This window comes from Ruditapes philippinarum, unplaced genomic scaffold, assembly GCF_026571515.1.
Source record: "Ruditapes philippinarum isolate M1 unplaced genomic scaffold, ASM2657151v2 ctg1025_1_1_1_1, whole genome shotgun sequence".
Taxonomy (NCBI): domain Eukaryota; kingdom Metazoa; phylum Mollusca; class Bivalvia; order Venerida; family Veneridae; genus Ruditapes; species Ruditapes philippinarum.
The window spans coordinates 120,206-142,038 of NW_026857505.1; the positions used below are offsets into that span (position 1 = coordinate 120,206).

Below are 21,833 nucleotides of genomic sequence, written 5' to 3' on the forward strand. Positions count from 1 at the left end.
CAAGAGGTTATATAATTACGAAATTTATACACACAATCAGACCATGATCTAAGCTTATGATATTTTTTTCTTACATCTGCTACGCATCAATAAGAGCAAGAGGTATGTTTTCTGCAAAGTTTTAAGTGAAGTTATATAGAAATTAAAGTGACAATGCTCATTTTATTTCACTGGCAAGTTGAGTTTAAATAACTAATTTAATTCAAAGGATTCACTATTATAATTGTGAGTAACCAATACTTGATAATAAAATATTTGGATATAATAAATAATAAACTACCTAACTTATAGAAAGACTGTCCCACTCTTTTTAAAATTGAACGTTTTCAATACATCCCAAACGATATTTATAGAAATTGACCGTGTGTCATGTGAATTATTTATTACTTTTGCCTATTAAAATATAACATTGAACACAATATGGCAAAATATAAAGTTTTTTTTAACTTTTACCTATGCACTTACCATTTGCACTTGCATAGGCAAAATGTCACTTTAATATATAAGATAATTGTTTGTGTTTTCTTTCGTGTTTAGCACCAGTCAGTCATATAGAAAGCAATTTTTGTAAATTACCGTTCAAAATGATTAACATGATTCCAAGATAATAAGCTTAAATTTAGTCTCCTTCCTATATATGAATCCTTTCCTTACTCTCACACAAACAACAACAACAATCCAGTAATTTCTATTATGTTTACTCTCTTCTCTGTTTCAGGAAGTTTTGGAATAGAAACATTTATAGACCAATATTTGCATAACCAAATTTTCTACTTACCGAAATCTTCTTGAATCAATGATTTGGATAACTTAATAAACTAACGTTTTAACACAGACTTTCTGAGTAGGAAGTGTACATATATTTGCATAATTTCGTTAACTACATTTATTTCGAAACCCCCGTTTAGGATCATTGACTTAAGTTAATTGAATGAATTAACAAAACATTGTATTTGCTTGCAGAATAACCCATGATAAAATCAAATCTGTACATCGGGAAAGTTCGACGGCAATAGACATGATGTCTTTTTTTTCTCCAAAAAGTTGCAAAAAGCAGTACTAATACACGTACCTACATTTTTATATTAATATGAAGTAATATTGGAAAATACTGTTTTTCAACGGTTCTTAAAATTGTTGTAGAATATTTTAGTTACATCCCGTGGAAGCCAAATAAATAAAAATAAAAAGAACATGAGGAGAAAAATTTCCTCAGAATTTCTTTCGAGATATCTATAAACGCAAGATAGTATTGTTTTCTTTAATATTTGGATAACAATCCGAAATATTTTCAAGATTTACACTCTCAACTTCAAAAAGACCTATTAATTTCTTTTAACTTTAAAGAGGAATACACTATTATTGATTCAGCTATCACAGATAAATCATTCCAAAAATGTATTCTTATCGTTATATCTATAAACTATATTCCTGGTACAAATGTCTGCATGATAGCATTCCAATCCAATCAAATTCCTAACGTTGCTATAAGCTAGACAACACGAATGTATTTGTTAAGAGTTTTTTTTTGTACTTAACCATTTAGTTGTCATTGCTTTTTTTGAGTGTTTGCGAAAAAGTGTTATTTTGGCATGGTTTTGGTGTAAATACCATAAGATGAAAGCAATTATTTCATATTATTACCTCGTTTGACAACTTTTAGTTTTTTGTTTTTTTTGTAATAAACTTTTATATATAGGAGGGTTTTTATGTTTTTTTAGTTTGAGAAATAATTATGTTTAAAAATTGGGTTAACGATTTGAAACTGCTTTAGTCTAAACGTATAATTAAGAAAGGCAAACCCTCGGGAGAATTAAAAACGAGACACAAAAGGGCAAAAAATTTAGTATTTTAAAAACAAAAAAAAAACTTTCTTTTTAAGATTTTTTCAATTGCAGATTTTAATCAAAAATTAAAGTGTATGTAAAACCCCCAGAAAAAAGTTTTCTGAATATTGTTATATATATCATTTTTGGGGAACCACCAGAGTTAACTAACAGTCAGTTTTTTTTTTTCGGAAAAAACCCCAGGGTTGACTTAAATAAAAATTTTATGAAATTTCCCACCCATTCCATATGGAATTTTCTACAATTGTATTTTCCAAATTTTTTATAGAAATACGAGACGATGTGGGGATATAGACACATTTGAAGGCTAAATGAGTATGTCCCGCCAACAGGAGCGGTAAATATCCCAGTTGACGGATTATATCCATTTCCCGCGTTTAATAAAACCGTTTGAAATTTCATTACCTCGCCGACACGAGGACTCAGATTTGTCAAATGGTATACGTTGAAAGCCACGGTTGGTACTAAAAATAGAAGAAAAAAACCATCTTGAAGTTCCTAATGAAAGGTAAATAAATGTTGTCTAATATATATTTTGACGAAGTTACTGTTCATATTTTAATTATTGTAAAGTGTATTAAACTAACTTACAGCAAGCTCAGTTCTTATTTACATACACATGTACATGTTTAGTTGACTAAAATTATAAATAATACCAGTTTACCTGAAGAGGAACAGTTTTCTGCACTGATCCCTGTTAAAATAAAACAACAAAAAGTAGAATTTGTTTATAGGGCACGTATGCCGAAACTTCATTTGCCTGTCACAAAGGTATATTAACATTTTATGAAGGTCAAGAATCATATAAATAAAGTACTTTTGTAAGTAAGTTTAACAAATCTTTGACTGAGGAATCGGTTGTTATAAATGAAGGATTAAACATCAAGTGTCACCGTGATCTTGACCTAATGACTTTAAAATCATTGCCGTATTCTACTGGCTATTTACAACGTTCAAACCAAAATGGCATTGTCACCTCATCTTTTGAGCTTATGTTTTAAATCTATACAGGCATTATTTGTTAGTCACGTACAATGGCCCAACCTTAGTTTTTTACATACACAAGATATTCATCGAACAATAATCTTACACAAAATGTCTTCTTGACCCTGACCTTTTATGTAAAGTATACAAAATCGATAGGAAACACCTATTGGCCACGGAAAATATTCTTGCCAAGTTTTGCAAACTATAGATTTTAATTTCTATAGTTATTGATCGGAAAATGACTTTACATAAAGTGTCACTATCGCCTTGACCTTTGACCTAAAATCAATAGTGATCATCTACTAGTCATGGGCAATGTCAATGCCAAGTAACACATAAATCACACCTTATATCTTCGCAAGATATTAATTTGATTAAAGGAAAACCAAAACCCGAAAAGAAGGCAAATCATTTATTAAAATGGAAACAAGAAGCCCAACACAGCTCTACAAGTGTTTAAAAATTCAAGAAGATTAGTTATTTCGCATAAAAAAATGAAAATTGAAATTTTAATTAAATAATTAATTATTTTGGCCTTTTTAAATTGTTTTGGGAAGGGTTTTCATTATTTTAAAGTTTAAAATAAATACAGAAAAAAAATTTCCCCTTAAAAAAGAACTGTTTTGAAATTGCAATTTTAGAAGAATCGCCTTCGCATGCTTTACCCAGCGGAGAAGGTGGTGGGTTTGTGCAAGTTCGTGATTGTGTACGTAAACCGCCGTCGCAGGAAGCACTACAACTTGTCCAACTTCCCCATGTAGTCCATCCACCATCTGTGAAATATATCAACGCGTTATCAAAGTATATGAAACATTTACATTAATTTTGTGTTCTATTGTCGAGAAAAGCATTTAATTACTGTTACATCATTCTCATCTCAAGGTAATGTCCAAGTAAAATAAAAACTTACCAGCGCACGCTTTAACCATACAAACTCTATCATCCATTGTGTCTCCAAAACAGTGGTCTCCAAATCTAGAAGGGTATGGATTGGTACAGTTACGATGTCTTCTTTGTATACCAAATTCACAAGTCACAGAACACGCTCCCCAGTTTGACCATGTAGTCCAACCGCCATGTACTGACATAATTAATGTAACTTATGATGATTTGTTTTCCTTCACAAGCACAAATAAAACGTTCATTAAGGTCAAAAGTAAAAGGAGCTTGAATGAATTTTAGAACAAAAAAATGTTCTGAGACGTACATTTTTGATAGACTTAAAAGAGTATTTAGTTATAAATCCCGTGTTTAATTAGACTCGTTAAGAAGCAAAATGTTAACAACTTTAAAAAAGAAAACTAATCTGATGTAATAATTTCCATGTGATATATTCAATTTCAAAGCTTTATTCATGCAAAAATGTAAAACAATATCACTTGGTGTTGTCATAAATTTAGTTTTTTAATCCAGGGGGAAATTTTTTTACTTGGGCAAATGCTCGACATTTTCGAGTTGGTGCCCTTTCCATCGTCCGGCCTTTTTTAGCCGGGGCCGGGGTTGGGGACATTTCTTTTCTTGTTTTGTATGCCCTTTTCCCCAAAGTTACATCAATTCTGACCCTGGGTTTTACCCCTCGGCCCCGTTGTAACTTTGGAATGATGAAAAAAAAAAAATTCCCGGATTACTACTTAAATTTTCCCCAGTTTTTTATCTCAATGATCCCCGTAATCGAACATAATAGGATTATATTTTGTAAAAAAAGGGGAGATGTTTATACAAAAAGCATTTTATAATTCCAAATTTTATATTTACGACGAAAATTTTAATGAAAAATAATGGCAGATTCTGATATTATTTAATTTAAGTCGATCGTCCAAAAAAAAAATTATTTATTATTCCCTACTGGCGCCAAAAAATTTTTTTGTCGCAAAATTCGTATTCTTAGCGGACAAATATAACCTTAACCCCGGGTTTTACCTAGGGCGGGGAGGTCCCAAAAATTTGGACACACTTTTTGATGGTTCATTTTTCAAATTAAAAATGCATTAAAAATACGCACATCAAACTTTGGTATGTTTAATTATCTGCAAGCATAGATAAAATTTTATAAAATTTTTTTGGGGTGGGAAGAAATTTGTAGAAGAAATTTAAAAAAAAATCTAATTCTTTTTTTTTTAGACAAATACATCAGAAATAAAATTACACAACATTATGATAAGTCAAGACATGTGTGTGCATGAGAACTACGCACATAACTAAAGATTATTCTATCATTCCATTGGAATGGGCTTTCAGATTTTAAGGACACAAATTTGTAACAAACAGATTGTTTCAGCAGATTAACAATACCCTTTTGTTATCTTTCTAAAGAATACAAAAATGAACATACGTTTGTTGTGAATACAAAGTTGGTTATTACATCTGTCAGTACTACAACATTCGTGGCAATTGGTATCACGTGCGCTTATATCGCGGCCAACAAGTCCTGCTCCATCGAAATGTGATCTACATTGCTGTGAAGAGGTAAGAAACCATTTGCTTGATATATGTTGGTTGTTCATTTATTCTACAACATTAACTGCAGCTTTCTTTTAATTTTCAAGTGATAGTTATATATATATTTAATCACTCTATCTCTTTAACAACTGCCTTGTACCAATTTTCGTATACATTCCTTGGAGACAGTATCCGTTAAAATGTTTTTTAAAAATATAAAATTAATTAATGTAGTTTCTTTAAACAAATTTAAAGTGAGTGTCTGTTGATATGAATCTTAACTAAAAATTAGTGTTTATTACTCTCTGTACCTGAAAAATAAAGTGATAAATAGGTGAACAAATCAAGCTATTTTAGAAATTCTATGTCCCATACTATCTTTAAATTGTATGTTAAAAATAAACTATAAATGTGTCCATAGGACACGTGTGCCCCCTAACTCCAATGTTTTGCCAATCTTATGACTCTAGGTCAAATATTTTTGGAGTACATGTGCCACAAGTTGAAAACTAAAAATCTTTTCCTAAGTAAAGGGCAATAACTTTACAAATACTGAATAAATCCACAAGCGAACCCCAAGGTGCATAAGTACATATATATATACCAACATTTTTGTAAACTTTCAGGCCTAAAAAGCCGAAAAAACCACATACAAAATCACAGTTGCATAGTTTCACAGTGATATTGATCATTATTCCTGTAAAGTTGGTTGATTCTAGCTCAACCACTCAAGGAAGTAATAACACAACATAATGAAACTGTTTTTACTAAATCAAGTGCAATATCTCTACCAATACTGGACAAATCTACAAGCGAAACCCAAGGTGCACAACTACATATGCTGACCAACATTCCTATTAGTCTCATGACTAGGTTAAATATATTTTGAGCTTCGCACGACAAAAATTGAAAATTGCAAATTTTCACTAAATCAAGGAAAATAATTCTAACAAAACATATAAATTGAAAAGAGAAATACTATGTGATGCACAACTTAACATGCTGATCAACATTACTGTAAAGTTTCATGACCCTAGGTCAAATACTATTTGAGCTATGTGCGACACAAAGTTGAAAATTGCAAAGTTTTACTAAGTCAAGGGCAAAAACTCTGACAAAACAGAATAAATCTACAAGCGAACCCCCAGTTTACAGCTTTACTTGCTGATCAACATTCTTGTAAAGTTCCATGACTCGAGGTCCCTTTTAAACGACGCGCGACACAAAATGAGAACTGACGGACGAAAGGACGGGCGGACAAGGGTAAATCTAAATCCTTCACCCTAAAGTAGGGGCACAAAAAGCCGTTGTGGCAGCTTTTAAAAGTTGCCCTGTACTTCACTTATGTCAGTGTTTTTAAAAGTTTCTGCTCCTTTGTGTTAATTGATTCCAGCTCGTAAGTGTCGAAGATTCAATACCCATCAAGCCTGTGCTAGGGGGTATGAGAGATGTTGCACTTTTACATTAGTTTAAACTTTATTTATTCAATAAATTGTACATAAATGGCATTTACAAAACATTGCACAACAATGTACATGTAATTAAGACTGGATTGGAAAACAAGTAAAACATTACTTATATCAATTCCTCTCCAGTAAGAGTAATTTTCAAGATAAAGATACAAAAATAATGTTGCGGTTAGATGTAAGCTCTTTGAATAGACAACAAAGAATAAGAGAATAATTGATTGTTGAATTATCACTGTAGAGAAACTAAGGTAAATTATGATGAAATGCTAGAAGAAAGGAATAATGTAAGGATATGATTGAATATATCGGACTTTAATAATTAAGATTAACATGTAAAGAAATATGAGCGTATGGAAAGACCAAGTTTATTTACACTCATAGTATTTCTTACCAAAAGCGCTTCGACTGTGTAATTAATTTTTTGACATTCTGAAAGAAGTTTTTGTTTTCATCAAAAGAGATGTTCGTCGTCGTAAAGTAGATAATTTACTGTAGCGGACAATCTAAATTAGTGAGAAATCTTTGACGTATACTTCTGTATTTGGTGCATTGCAATAAGAAATGAGATACAGTTTCTCTCATTCCGCATGTGCATGTTAGGCTTTCTACAATTGATCTTCTGAACAGATCCTCATTCAATGAACTACATCCTAATCTTAATCTTGTGTGAAGGATTTGTTCTTTACGTGTGTCTGTATTATAGTAAGACGGTGGTCTTTTGATATTCGGAGTTATTTCAGACTTGAATGAGCTTACAGTTGGACTAGCTTGAAGAGTATCAGGAAGAGAATTCCTGGTGCGAATAGTAGAAGGTAAAAATGATTTTGAGTATAAATGTGTTCTGGTTGGAACTTGAGTTAAATCGTCAATATGTCTAAGGTTATATGTAGTTTGTTAGGTTGGAGTTAGAAGATTTGAAAGATAAGGTGATATATGGTTTTTCATTTTATACAATAAGATTTATTTGAGTTTATTTCTTCTATTTTCTAACGATTCCCACCCAAGTTCACTGATGAGTTTGTTACTATTACATAGTTTGGTAGCACCTGCGACTATTCTTGCTGCTTCATTTTGAACGGATTCTATTTCCTTATTTAGTTCGTCAGTTAAGTTATCCAAGACAACATCAGCATATTCAAGAAGTGAGCGGACAAATACAAAATATGTTCTAAACTTATTCGTGATAAAAGAAATTTAAAACTTCTGAGTAGTCCGATTCTTTTCCAGGCCTTATCAAGTAATAGATGAATATTAGTTTCCGTACGGGCATCATGAGATAAAGTTACACCAAGATGTTTATGTGATGTGACGTGAGCTATTGGTATAGAGTTATAAATAAGTTAAGGATGAGACGGTTTAGATAATTTCACTTTTACATTATAAATATCTCATGAATAGACTCAAACTGTGTCAACAATTTTCATGTAATATTGTTGTTTCACTTCTTCCGAGGGATCACACCTTCTCCAGAATTTTATTTACGATGTATAAATTTGAATCAACCGAAACGTCACATAGATTTGGAAAATATAGAAATATTCTAAAATCATTATAAATTCTTTTTAAAGGGCATTTATTCATCTAAAGAAATGTGGTTCCAATTACCCAATTATACAAAGCAGTTTCATACATATTATAATAATTTTCACCCACCTGATTTTCAACACATCCTAATGAAAAAGTTGTTGTCTGTGCTGATATAACTGCATTTGTCAGGCATGACTGAATTAAATTAAAATAAAAAAATCAACGTGGTATGAACTTATATGTCTTATATTTCTGCAGATATAATCGATATTTCACGAAACAGTACATCAACAAATATTGTGAATGTGAGATTACGATAAGACGATAAGATACGAAATGCGTGCATTTTTATTTATCCTCATGTCACCGTAGATTGATAGACTAATGTTTCGATTATATCACAACTTTGTATATTAACGATACATTATTTTTCAAAATCACAATATGTTTTAACCAGAAAAAGAAGCTCTAGTTTCAATGTATTTCTGAAGCAATCAGACACTTTGTCTGTTACCTCGAACCTGCACCGGCTTCTTTACGCAATACCGTTAGGGCCATCGTGGTCATACTTTATAATCCAGAGGGCGACAATGGGACAGTGCGATAGTGCGATGACGACAATACGACAATGCGATGACGACAATACGATAGTGCGATGACGACAATGCGATGGCGACAGTGCGATAACACTATCGCCCTGTCGTCATCGTACTAATGCTTTATCGCATTGTCGCCATCGCACTATCGCACTGTCCCATTATTCATCGCACTATCGTATTGTCGTCATCGCACTGTCGCACTATCGAATTGTCGCCCTCTGTATTTTAACGTATAACCAGGATGGCCCTTAGGATATTCCTTACTTCTTATTCGGCGAGACTTGAACGACTTATTACCTGCCCGTTACTGCAGACTGTGATGTTATGACAGCTTTCAATGTCTTCAACATTTGAACAAGAGTAGCATTGCAATGAATCTGATGAAGATATTTGTACTTGCATAATTTATATATTTGTAGTTGTTGATGCGAAAAAGTTGACTTATTCTATCAATATTAATTTTGATTTTTCTAAATATCAAGTCAACAATATGAATTGTAAAATAACTTTGCGTATTTAAATTTATCACTTGTAAAATTTATAATTTATTTAAAAAAGTACTTCTTTTATATATTTATTCTATGATTATTAATTTATATCATAAAATTCAAATATTTGTAAATTAAGAAAAACAATACTTATGCTGTCTGGAACTAAAACCAATAGTAACAGAGTTAACATTTGCGTTTCTGAAATGAAATTAATGTCTTTTTTGTCAACATGGAAGCTAGAAAGGAAGAACATCTGACATCCTACTTTTATTTATTCATTATTAATACTAGTAGATCTAGTTTTCATTCGACTTTTAGAATTAACTTAAATCTTTATTATAGTAATCAACTTACTTGCGGTCTATTTGAAGAATGTTTAGTAGTTCACAGTGACTATTAAAAGTCTCAAGTGATCTAGCCTAGTCACCGACTATTATATGTGTATTCAGGTCAAACATGCGCATATGATAACGAGCGTGCCACAATTTATATTACTCACGATTACATTCAGACGGCAGAAAAAGAGCTTTAAATATTTAAAAGGTTCATTTGAATATTTATATGATAATAGTTGATAATATGCTCCAATCAAAAGTGTTGCTATTTCAAACTAATTTTTTTATTAAAACTTCAAAAATTCCCCCCGCCCCTTGATTGGGCAGTGAATCGCACTGCTCATCGGAATTAATCTTGACGTCATATCGTTTCTTATAACTATTGCATGTTAACCATGGACGGCAATTAATTGCATTAAGGCGAATGGTATGAGAACGTGAGACGTTCCGTCAACTCCTTCCAATTGACCTATATTTGTGTTCCTACATGTAAAACCTTTTGTGACCATGGGCCTCCTACAACAAAAGTACTGAGCCAAGTCGGCTTCATAAATCCACCTACAAAGAACCGCTTTAAACTATGAGAAATTCTTACTAGTCAAAGCACAGCTCTTAGGTTTTGGAAGGTTTCCGTTGTATTTTATTAAGAATCATGTTACAACCTAGACTTTGGGTGAAATTGTATTGTCGCCTCCAAATAATGTAAATTTTTCGTTTACTTTATTTGAAGAGCAGACTAGGGGACCGGATTGAGCTTGCATGTGCCAATGTTGAGTATTTTCTTTTTAAATGAACAATGTTTTAGAGGTAAAGATTGTGTTAAAAGCTGAATTTTGTTTTCTTAAGTGTACTTCTGCAGACAGTTTATGTGCTGACACACAAATCGTGTGACGCTTGAATTATGTTAGGTTATTAAGATAAGAGACATTAGTTAGGTAACTTTGGTCGGGGACCGCTTAATTTGTGCGCTTCAAGATAACATCACAAACCACATTTCGTTTCCAAATATTGCACTCGCCACCTAAACATGCATAGTGCAAAACAACATTAATGTATATATTTTGCTTTGGTATATGTTGTACCAATCAATCCTACTTTTTAAAAAAAATCCTTATATTTTTCAATCAATGCTTATTATATATGCGCATTTATTAATGGTAGTTTGATATATTTATTTAATATAACCTAGCCATATCTTATTACAAAACAATACGTGATATACAAATTCTCAAAAGACAAAGTTAACAGATATAATAATTGATAATTTTTGCTGTTTCGACATATTTAAGCATTCTTTCCAGTTGGAAGAGGTAAGCTGAAAATTCTGTAACATAGACAATAAAAAAATATTTCTTCAAAATGAAAATTTGCATACGTTCAAGTAAAAAAGAAATATTTAGCAAATCACTACTAATGACCAGTACTTGAAATTGTGCGAAATTACTCAAAAGGAAGTCGGCTACATTTAAATCAAGACAAATGCTAACCTAGAATGTAAATAACTGCCCTTACAAGAAATAAAACTTTTACATTCAAGGGAAGAAAACTCGAAAAAATGTTAGGTGACCCCATTTTTTTCGCGTTCTGTATGATATTCTAAGATCATGCCAGGTTTAAGTAGATGTTGGTTTTATAATTTTCGTTGTGCCTGTATGTTTATATGTAAATCCTATAAACAAACGGATGGAAAAATCGAATTCTTATATTTACCTCCTGCAATATTTCTAAGATACATGCGTATTTTATTTCAAAATTTGTTAAATACTATTTACAATGTACATGTTATAACAGTGCTACGACAAACATATTTTTTTAAAGATGCTCCGCAATGGTAAATAAAGATTAAATAGTCTGCGTCATTTGAAGTCAGTTTTGTACTATTTCATACGCTTTAACTTTCATAATATTCATTTCCTTTAGCTTACTGAAAAAATACATTATTACTTTTAATGAAAATATAGTTCATCTGGAATATTTAGTTCTTCATGTATTTAATGATATGATTTATAATCCGACATGGATTTTCACTGCAATTTTAGTCTAAATATTTAAAAAAAAATAATAGTAAGAACATCAAATGAAAATAACATTACTTTTAACATTATCAAAACCTGTAGATTTTCAAACACAAATTTTAACGCTAAAGAAATGCATTAAATGTCCTTTAATTGGGTATAAAAGTATTGAGTACAGAAGTGGAAAAAATATTTGCACATATGCTCTTTAAGATTTAACATATTCGGACATGTTTATCATTGGTATCGATCGATTCTATACCAACAAATGAACTTCATTATTTGTTGATAATTCGAATCGCTTTATAAACATTACACAGAGATCAATGAACATTGAATGTTGTGACTCTATGGAAGAAAAAAGTGAATAGCTATCACTGGCTAATTTCACAAATTGCATAATAGGTAATTGTAATAGTGGTATAGTTTTAAATTTCAGTATTAGTTCTTACCAGTGTCCAAAAGCCCGCACATGTGTATGGGTATTGTATTTACAGGAAAAGGTGCCCCAAACGTGTAGCAGTCTAATATCACATGCAGTATCTAAATGAAAAGGTGTATCCCGAGGTACAGTGTTGATTCTTCTTATATCATTGTTGTACAAAAGCATTTTTATATTGAAGTGTTCTAGGTAGACAAGAATTCATCCTATATAATAAGTGTATTTTTTTGCAAGATCATACCAGATTGCACACCACTTTATTAAAATCTACTTCTCCATAACTTCAGCAGCAACAATTTTGTGAGTAAATCAATCCCCGGAAGAGAATATCTGACAACACTTAAATTGCTTCTGTGTCAAGGACCATTGTAACGTAATAGTCCCAACATGTCCCTGATATCCCTAACAAGGACACCCAGAGACACTTGCATCTATATTATTATTTCGTATGTTGATATTTTTTCCACTAACGCCATGACCTAAAAATGCTCGCAGAGGCAACAGTTATTTGTGGAGAGAGATTATTCAGTTCTTTCTTGTGTATGTTATATACATTTATCTGAAAATTGGACAACCTTTGACTGAAAAATAGTAACTGATATTCATTTATACACAATAACTGAGATACAAATAGAAGCGACAAGGAACGGTGCATCGTGCGACTGACAAAGTCGTAATATTTATTGGTTTCCAAAATACAACAGGAAGTTATCATTTTTCGAATTTTCCAAAATGTTTTCACCTTAAACAATAGTTATTACAAAATATCAAAGTGATGTTTATATTTGCATCTCATTTAACCTTTTACCCCATGAGCCTATTGTGAAAAATGGCCGTTTTCATTTAAAAGCCTCCTGTTACAAGTTCAAACTGCTATAAAACTATGAAAAATGCTTCAATTCTGATGAAACTTGGCACATATTTTGCCTAAAACATAATCCTCTATAACAACATGCTCAATCTTAAATTTCCTATTACAATTGCAACGGAGGAACGTCTCAAAATTTCGAAAAATCACTATTTTGCATTGTTTTTTTTTCTCCATCAAAACTGATTTCAAAGTGCTGCACTTCTCATTGCAATGAAATAGAGTAAAAGGTTTTTCAGCGTTGGTTACAAGTTACCTTAAGATCGACCTGAGGCCATTTTTAGCTATTGCTATTTTTCGCAGATGCAATTCGCCCAATCAGAAATTCTTAGTTTCCTGCTATTTGAAAAATTAAACAAATTTTCCACAGCTACAAAAAGACCTTTTGCATGCTTCATTTTCAAAGAAGACAATTTGTAAAAGATTACATTTACCAATTGCAAAGGGAAACAAAATGAAAGTTACAGTCAACGCATTCGTATCGGCCGTATTTCTTAACAAACAAAAATACTTAGTTTTCAGACATGTTTTATTTAATTATATATGCTTTAAATATTTATTTATTACAGGCAAGGGCAAAAACGCCGATACACTATCAAATAGAACACAGTTAATACATACTATTAATAGTAATATATATATCTATTAGTTTATCAAAATGTATCAATCTTGATGTTTTTGCGACTGGTTTTCGCCAGTACCTTTTGTTAATATTATTACGGGAGTGGCATCATTTCATCATACTCCTCCTTACATATTAACCGTTGTTTTTCTAACATAAAATCAGTACAACGGTTTAAAGGGAGTAGCCAACCTTCTAACTGAGAAAACCTGCAATATCTCTAGTAAAGATATTCTCTCAAACTTCATGTTGAATTTTTAATCAAAACTGTATTGTATAGCATTCTTCGAGTTGACAAACATTATATAATAAGACAACATTAAAACCTTTGTTGAGACTTAAACCCAGCATTTGCTGGGAAGTAGGGATAGTTCTCGTAGACTGGAAAAGGATTGATGTTGAACATTGACTTGCTTTGAATTCAATACTCAAGCATGGTGCCTTTATGTATACAGTATTCTTGGCTTTTTAGAAAACATTAAGTAAGTATGCAATCGGTCTGCAGTAAACTTAAGAAGTTACATATAAATGGCATGAAGTTGTGTGCACTTCCTATATCTAACTTTAATGAGGTTGGGGTTGTCTTCAGGCTGACAACAGATATTTATGTTTTATGTTCTAAAAGGTATCATTTTTTGCCATATATTTGTAGAAAATTCTATGACAAAGATATGTCAAGTTAAAGTAAGTCTCTGATAAAAGATGTGATTCATGCCGTTGATCGACTTTGTTCCTTTCGTTTTTAAATCCACTTTAGCATATACGTAACTTACAGGACTTCCTTTATTGCATACATTTTTGCTTATCAAAGTTAAGTTTAACTCAATATTAAATGCCATATCTTTAGAATCAGTTTACTTTAAACTGAATGAGCGTGATTTTCTTGTTTGTTTGTTTGGATTTTTACGGCACGTCAACACATAACTGGCCATATCGTGCCGAATGCTGTAATAGGCTTATATAGGATATATGTTTGTTTTGCTTGTAAGATTGAAATATAATTTCACTGAGTGAATACCAGATGCAATATTTTCAGGAGTGGCGTAGCCACGAGAGAAAATATAATAGCTGGTGTTCACGACTGAAATATATTTCAATCTTATATGTAAAACAAATAAATTTTCTTTTTATTTCATGCTATTTAAGTGATTTTAAGTATTTTATTACTGATTTTGCCGCGTAACGTCGCGCATTCTCCTTTGTGACGTCATCATATCATGACGTCACGTCATCAGTTTTGAAATATAGTTCTGTTAAATTTCTTTAATTTTGATAATTTTTTAACATGATGTATGATGACATCGATTCCTTTTCCTAAAGAAACAAAATTTACGTATGACGGCATTTATTTCTGCATGTTATTCCATTTAGTTATGATTTTCTTTTCATCCGCATTCAGATATAGTCCGGCTACAGTGAAAATTATATTTTATAAATTTCACTAGTTGTTTATCGGAATATAATCATCTGATATATTACAATAAAACACTGGAAAGCATGAAATAAAAAACGTTATGAAATGTTTTGTAAATGACAATGAAAAAGAGTCAATTAGATCCTAGAATACAAGTTTATCCCTTTCAAATAATCAATGATGTTTTTTGATGGAATTGTATTAAAGAGTTCATTGAGCGAGTTTACACGATAAAACCTGTGAAAAATCATGACTTTCAAGAAGAAAATGTTTGACAGTAAAATTTTCATTACAAGCTACACAGAAAGGAGCATTGTCATTCGTGAGAAGATAAGAGTAGGTAGTTTTAGTGTGTCCAATTCGGCATCGAAGAAGAAATATTTGATCTTTGATTTTCTTTAAGATACTTATCCAGATGTACGAAAGTAATACAATTTATTTTTTACAGTTTAACGTAAATTCTTCTGTCAATGTTTGATGGACATTCCTCCTATGTAATTTTTGAGTAGGAAACTCTGCTTCCTTTGCTATAATTGATAACAAAAATATATAGGCAAACTTTGTTCGTTCGAACCCGGAAGTAGCGTGCAAGTTTGCTCGAGGGTTCGAAATATTTAGAGCCAACTTCGGTTAAATTTTAATAATGTATAAAAAGATGGTACTTTTCGAGGGCATAGGTACGGTGGCACAAAGGTGACATGTGTGTGTTTTTATTTATCTCGTGGCCACGAGATACTATGTCGTGGCCACGAATTACTTAATAGTGGCCACGAGATAGCTAAGTGGTAGCCACGAGTTACTATGTCGTGGCCACGAGTTACTAAGTCGTGGCCACGAGATAGCTAAGTCGTGGCCACGAGTTACTATGACGTGGCCACGAGTTACTAAGTCGTGGCCACGAGATAGCAAAGTCGTGGCCACGAGATAGCTAAGTCGTTGCCACGAGATACTATGTCGTGGCCACGAGTTACTAAGTCGTGGCCACGAGATAGCTAAGTCGTGGCCGCGATTACTATGTCGTAGCCACGAGTTACTAAGTCGTGGGAACGAGATAGCTAAGTGGTAGCCACAAGTTACTATGTCGTGGCCACGAGTTACTAAGTCGTGGCCACGAGATAGCTAAGTCGTGGCCACGAGTTACTATGACGTGGCCACGAGTTACTATGTCGTGGCCACGAGATAGCAAAGTCGTGGCCACGAGATAGCTAAGTCGTTGCCACGAGATACTATGTCATGGCCACGAGTTACTAAGTCGTGGCCACGAGATAGCTAAGTCGTGGCCACGAGATACTATGTCGTAGCCACGAGTTACTAAGTCGTGGGAACGAGATAGCTAAGTCATGGCCACGAGATAATTAACCAATCAGAATAAACTATATATTATTATGATTTTTTAAACTTAACAACCTACTTTTACATGCAACATTAATCTTTGAAAATACTGATTCAGAAGATATTCACTTTGAACTTGTCTTTAAGATCATCTTAGAAAGTCACCTTCCAAGGCCCATCAGACATTAATTTTGACTATAGCTCTTTGTTGGGTCGAATTGGTCAGTTTGTACGTACTACGGCCTGTTAACCTTGTTTATACGATAACATGAGAAGGAATAAGTCCTGGTTTATTTTATTTGTAAGGGACATTGCCCATGGACAGAAGGTAGCCTATAAGGTAAAATCCTTTTCTAATGAATAATTTAGAAAGGATAAGTCATGGTTAATGTAACTCAGAAAGATCATTGCACCTGATCAGTTAATGACATCTAATAATTTCGAGGTCATTGGGTCAAAAATCAGGGTCACAGTGACACTAAATGTAAAATTATTGACAAGTCAATAAGTTGTATAAATGACACTTTTACAGGCTGGTGAAGAAAGGGCATCCTTGTACTATAGCACATGTCTAGTTAATTAGGGAAATTCACATAAATGGTGTAATCTGATTGGTTATTTATCTCGTGGCCACGACTTAGCTATCTCGTGGCCACGACTTAGTAACTCGTGGCCACGACTTAGTAACTCGTGGCCACGACTTAGCTATCTCGTGGCCACGACTTAGCTATCTCGAGGCCACGACTTAGCTATCTCGTGGCAACGACTTAGTATCTCGTGGCCACGACTTAGCTATCTCGTGGCCACGACTTAGTAACTCGTGGCCACGACATAGTAACTCGTAGCCACGACTTAGCTATCTCGTGGCCACGACTTAGTAATTCGTGGCCACGACATAGTAATTCGTGGCCACGACATAGTATCTCGTGGCCACGACTTAGTTTCTCGTGGCCACGACTTAGCTATCTCGTGGCCACGACTTAGTAACTCGTGGCCACGACATAGTATCTCGTGGCCACGAGATAAATAAAAACACACACATGTCACCTTTGTGCCATCGTACATAGGTGTTAATGTTATCCTGGTAATATACTTGTTTTTATGGTATAAAAAGATACAAATTACTTAGCCGTCAGAGTAGGGAAGCACAACTCTAAATTTCCTGCTTAAGAAAGTTTAAGTTTTGAAACATTTTTGCTTGGCGCTTTAATCCATGATACTGCTGAATACATGTGACCACTGAGTCATATTTTGCTGTAGATAGCCTATCACCAGCTTATCCTATGCAGACTGTTTACTACTAACTCAAATCAAATACTATATATTATAACCAATTTTTTGCGCAAAGGATAGGCCTACGATTTACTTATTGACTAATACAAAACGCTAAAACGTGCGGAAGAAACATATTTGCAGTAATAAAAGTTATCAGAAAAGCTCGAGAGTATCTTCTAAGTTATCAGAAGAAATCTATGACATTTGAAAATCGGACATGAATTTGAAATTATAAACAATTTGATATTTTACTCAGAACAAGTGTTTCTTCGGTATATACATTTTTACAATACGATTCTTCCATAGTAACCGATGTTGCATTTCGCGCATGCGCATTCTGCGTAGGGCAAAAGCGCACTAAAATTGAGAACAGTGTATGATACTTTAAGGCTTTAATAGTCGTGATTCCATGTTATGTCAACCAGAAAACAGTAATTTTGGGATAACTTAAAGCGGTAAGTACTTAAAACGTTGATTGATATTTATAACAGATATGCTAAATATGCAGGACTAATAATCGAATGGTCAAAAGGCGTACACAAAAGTCTGTTTAAGGTATCATTAGACGACTTTTTCATCTGCTATTAAAATTGAAACAGCAGCGTGATAACGATTATTTTATTACCACTGTATTACACAATATTACACAATGTGTATCGTACACTTCCTTTTGGATTGGCCAGGCGGTAAGTGTCAAACAGATTGACACGCGACGCGGTTGTTTGTTTCCAGCTATAATATCATTCAACCGGAACATTTCAGTACCATGACATAGTTAATCACGTACAATTTTGAAAATCGTTATATAAATAATTTTTATATAATTATACCGATCTCATCAATGTTTATTGATTTTGAAAAGTGACAATTAGTGTGACTTGCATTAAAAATATTAACAGGTGTTACGAGGAACAGGATAAAATTTGTGTTATTTCACCTACCTTAAAGATTTTGATTTTTTTAACTATTTAAAATATATTTATGTGACTTTAAAAATGTTCTGCTCTGCATCACAGTCAAATAAAGGATAAAATCAGGTAAACTGAACACTAAAAATGCATTATCACCGTGTCTGTTCTGACTTTTTTTTTCAGAATGATAACTAACCTTGATTTCATATGTTATAAAATTTCTTTTTATCTTTTTATGAACTATTTCAACAACAATTAAGTTGACTCCCATTTGAATAATAGATATAATTCCACATTTTCTTCAAAAAAATCTCAATATGTTAGGTCCGTGATCGACCGTAAGGGGAAATTCCTTTTCCTTGCCTTTGTATTGCAATCTTGGCCACAGAGCTATAAAGGAATCTTTTCTATTTTTGTTAAAAGTTAATTTATATAATTTTTAACCTTTTACCTTAAACTAACTCGGAATTGTCTATTAACTTCTTCTATATTTCTATATTATTCTATGGCTTTTATTGATTTTAAAAAAGCCTTTGACAGCATTGACAGATCAAAGTTGTATTTGGTTTTACATCATCAGGGCATTAAAGGTAATCTTTTAAGGGCAATTAAAGGTATCTATAATTCTGTCAAAGCTTGTGTCAGAATGGATTCTAAACATAGTGAAATTTTTGAGTGTCCTCTTGGGTTACGTCAGGGCTGTAATTTAAGCCCGATGCTTTTTTCTCTTTTTATAAATGAACTATATGATGCTATAGCATCCAGTGGTATAGCTGGAATACAGCTGACACCAGATACTGTACAAATTTTACTTTTACTATTTGCTGATGATGTTGCTTTGACTGCTGATACTGTAAATGGGTTACAGAAACAATTAAATATTTTGTCAAAATATTGTAATGATTGGAAATTGTCTGTTAACATAGAAAAGTCTAAAATTTTGGTCTTTAGAAAAGGTGGCTACTTATCTCGTAATGACAACCAATTACAATGTGTTAATGGATTCTCCTATGTTGGTTTATATTTTAGTAGTAAGCTATCGATGCAAAAGATGGCTGAGAACAATGCTAATAAAGCTAAGAGAGTTTTAGTCTCCTTATTATCTTCATTGAATCATTTAATGCCTATGTCAAAAAATGTATTTTTTAAGTTGTTTGATGCTAAAATTGCCCCCATTCTTTTGTATGGATCAGAAATTTGGGGTCTTGAATATATGTATAATATTGAAAAAATACAGTTGTATGCATGTAAACGATATATGAATGCACCCCTACGTTCTTGTAATGCTGTAATTGTTGGTGACTGTGGAAGATACCCAATGCATATTTTAAGTAGTATACGCTGTATTAAATTTTGGCTAAGAGTTCTTTCTATGCAAGATTATAGATATGTCAAAAAATGTTACCATATGTTGTTGTATTATGACAGTATTGGATATAGAAATTGGGCTTCTAATGTTAAATTGTTTTTATATAGAAACGGTTTTGGTTATATTTGGGAACAGCAGCATGTTTCAAATATAATGTTATTTTTAAAACAGCTCGATTTAAGGCTTAAAGATCAGTATCTACAAGATTGGTCTGCTGAATGTCATTCAAATGCTAAACTTACTTCTTAATTAATTATAAATCAGTGTTTGAGTATGAAAATTACCTTGATATTGTTGACATCAAGAAATTTAGATATGCTTTAGTAAGTCTTCGGTCATCATCACACCCTTTAATGATTGAAAAAGGGAGACACATAGGTATTGATAGAAATCAAAGATATTGTTTCTTTTGTGAAGACCAGATTGAAAATGAATTTCATTTTATTTTAGTTTGTTCAACTTATAGTCATCTAAGAGAAAATTATATTAACAAAAAATATTATAATAATCCAACTTTGAACAAATTTCATGGATTAATGTCATCCAGAAAAGAACAGACAATAAAATGTTTAGCTATGTTTATTTATTATGCTCTAAAGCTGAGGTCATCATTATTGCAGTGTTAACATGTTGATTAATTTTAATTTTTATGTCAATTGATCATAGCAACAATCTAGATTATCTAGATTCAATACTTGAAGGTAATCTCCCTTATTTAAGGGCATATTTGAATTAATACAACCTTGTTCCTGTTTTTTCTTGTTTTTCGTTTCTTCAAGATGCAGGAACAGGCAAATTAAATAGTCACTCTTTATATTTTCGTTTTTATAAAACTACTTATATACCTGTTTATATATGTAAATATGTTGATTACTGTAGATTTTCATCGTATTTGTGATTTTCTGTTATAATATGTAAATATGTTTTGTGTTTATTGTGATTTACGAGTCTTGCTTGTTATGTTAATTACTGAAAATTTTCACTTTATTTTGTGATTATGTATTATAATATGTAATTATGTTTTATGTTTATTGTGATGTATGGGCTGGTGGCCTGAATCGTCTTAATAAAGAATTGAATTGAATTATGCGCTTTTTGTCCTACGCAGATTGCGCATGCACGGGAAAATACTACTTCCGGTCGATTTTTCATAGCAACGGACCGCGTCGTAAAACGGTCTATATACAAAAATGTTTCGGCAAACTCTGTGACAGTGATCAGAAGAACATCAGATAAGTTATTAGAAGAACTCCATCCTCGATGTAACAATTCCTCTCCAACAGATAGGGTAATTTATCGTATACGCACGGAAGAGGTAGATTTGTTGTTAACTAGACATGTTTGTTTGTTTGATTGGGTTTTCCGTCACACCGACACAGTATAGGTCATTTGGCTACGTTCCAGCTTTACTGGTGGAGGAAGACCTCACGTGCCCTTCCTTGCATTATTTCAGGCACGAACGGTCACCTGTCGGGATTCGAACCCACAGGGGTGAGGGGCAAGTGGTTTGAAATCAACGACCATAACCACCTGGCCACGGACGCCCCGTCTAGACATCATGAACTCGAAAATGAAAGCTACATTTTGTCACTTAACGGAAGGATGGACTCTCATTAAGCATATCCTATTATTCATAGCAGTCAAATAGAGAACAAACTTCGTGTTTCAAAGGTTCTTGCGCTGATGAAATATCTTTGTTTCTAGCCATTTGCTTACTTAAACCATTTTTGTTTATATCAAAACAGTCAGGTGAAGCCTGACACTTAAATACATGTATGTGAAAACCAAGTCCACTTGAATTCACCTAGATTGATTTATTCAAATCTATTGAATAAATCTTAATATTAATGTACACCAGTCATTTAAAAGTGTAGATTAGACAATTTGACGT

General features: G+C 32.6%; 1 protein-coding gene and 1 long non-coding RNA gene across 2 annotated transcripts; both read right to left on the reverse strand.

Annotated features, from left to right (window-relative positions):
- Positions 1-2,205: 2,205 nt before the first annotated feature.
- On the reverse strand, positions 2,206-3,945 carry LOC132749986 (ectin-like). The gene is made up of 3 exons (XM_060739936.1): positions 3,745-3,945; positions 3,454-3,607; positions 2,206-2,311 (listed from the first exon to the last, which is right to left on the reverse strand). Exons 1-3 carry the CDS (start codon positions 3,920-3,922, stop codon positions 2,206-2,208), a joined length of 438 nt encoding a protein of 145 aa, XP_060595919.1. The 5' UTR covers positions 3,923-3,945.
- Positions 3,946-5,162: 1,217 nt separating this feature from the next.
- LOC132749982 (uncharacterized) lies at positions 5,163-9,808 on the reverse strand. Its single transcript, XR_009628485.1, has 5 exons — positions 9,714-9,808; positions 9,507-9,557; positions 9,166-9,245; positions 8,396-8,464; positions 5,163-5,290 (listed from the first exon to the last, which is right to left on the reverse strand). It is a non-coding gene; the product is annotated as an uncharacterized LOC132749982 (long non-coding RNA).
- Between the last annotated feature and the right edge of the window lie 12,025 nt (positions 9,809-21,833).

Bases quoted from the DNA above. Each gene is read 5' to 3' on its own strand.
- LOC132749986 (XM_060739936.1), bottom strand. From the start codon at position 3,922: ATGTCAGTACATGGCGGTTGGACTACATGGTCAAACTGGGGAGCGTGT. The intron at 3,608-3,744 runs GTAAGTTTTTAT...TATATTTCACAG, and splicing joins TATGGTTAAAGCGTGCGCTG to ATGGTGGATGGACTACATGG. The intron at 2,312-3,453 runs GTTCTTTTTTAA...TTCTATTTTTAG, and splicing joins AAAATTGCAATTTCAAAACA to TACCAACCGTGGCTTTCAAC.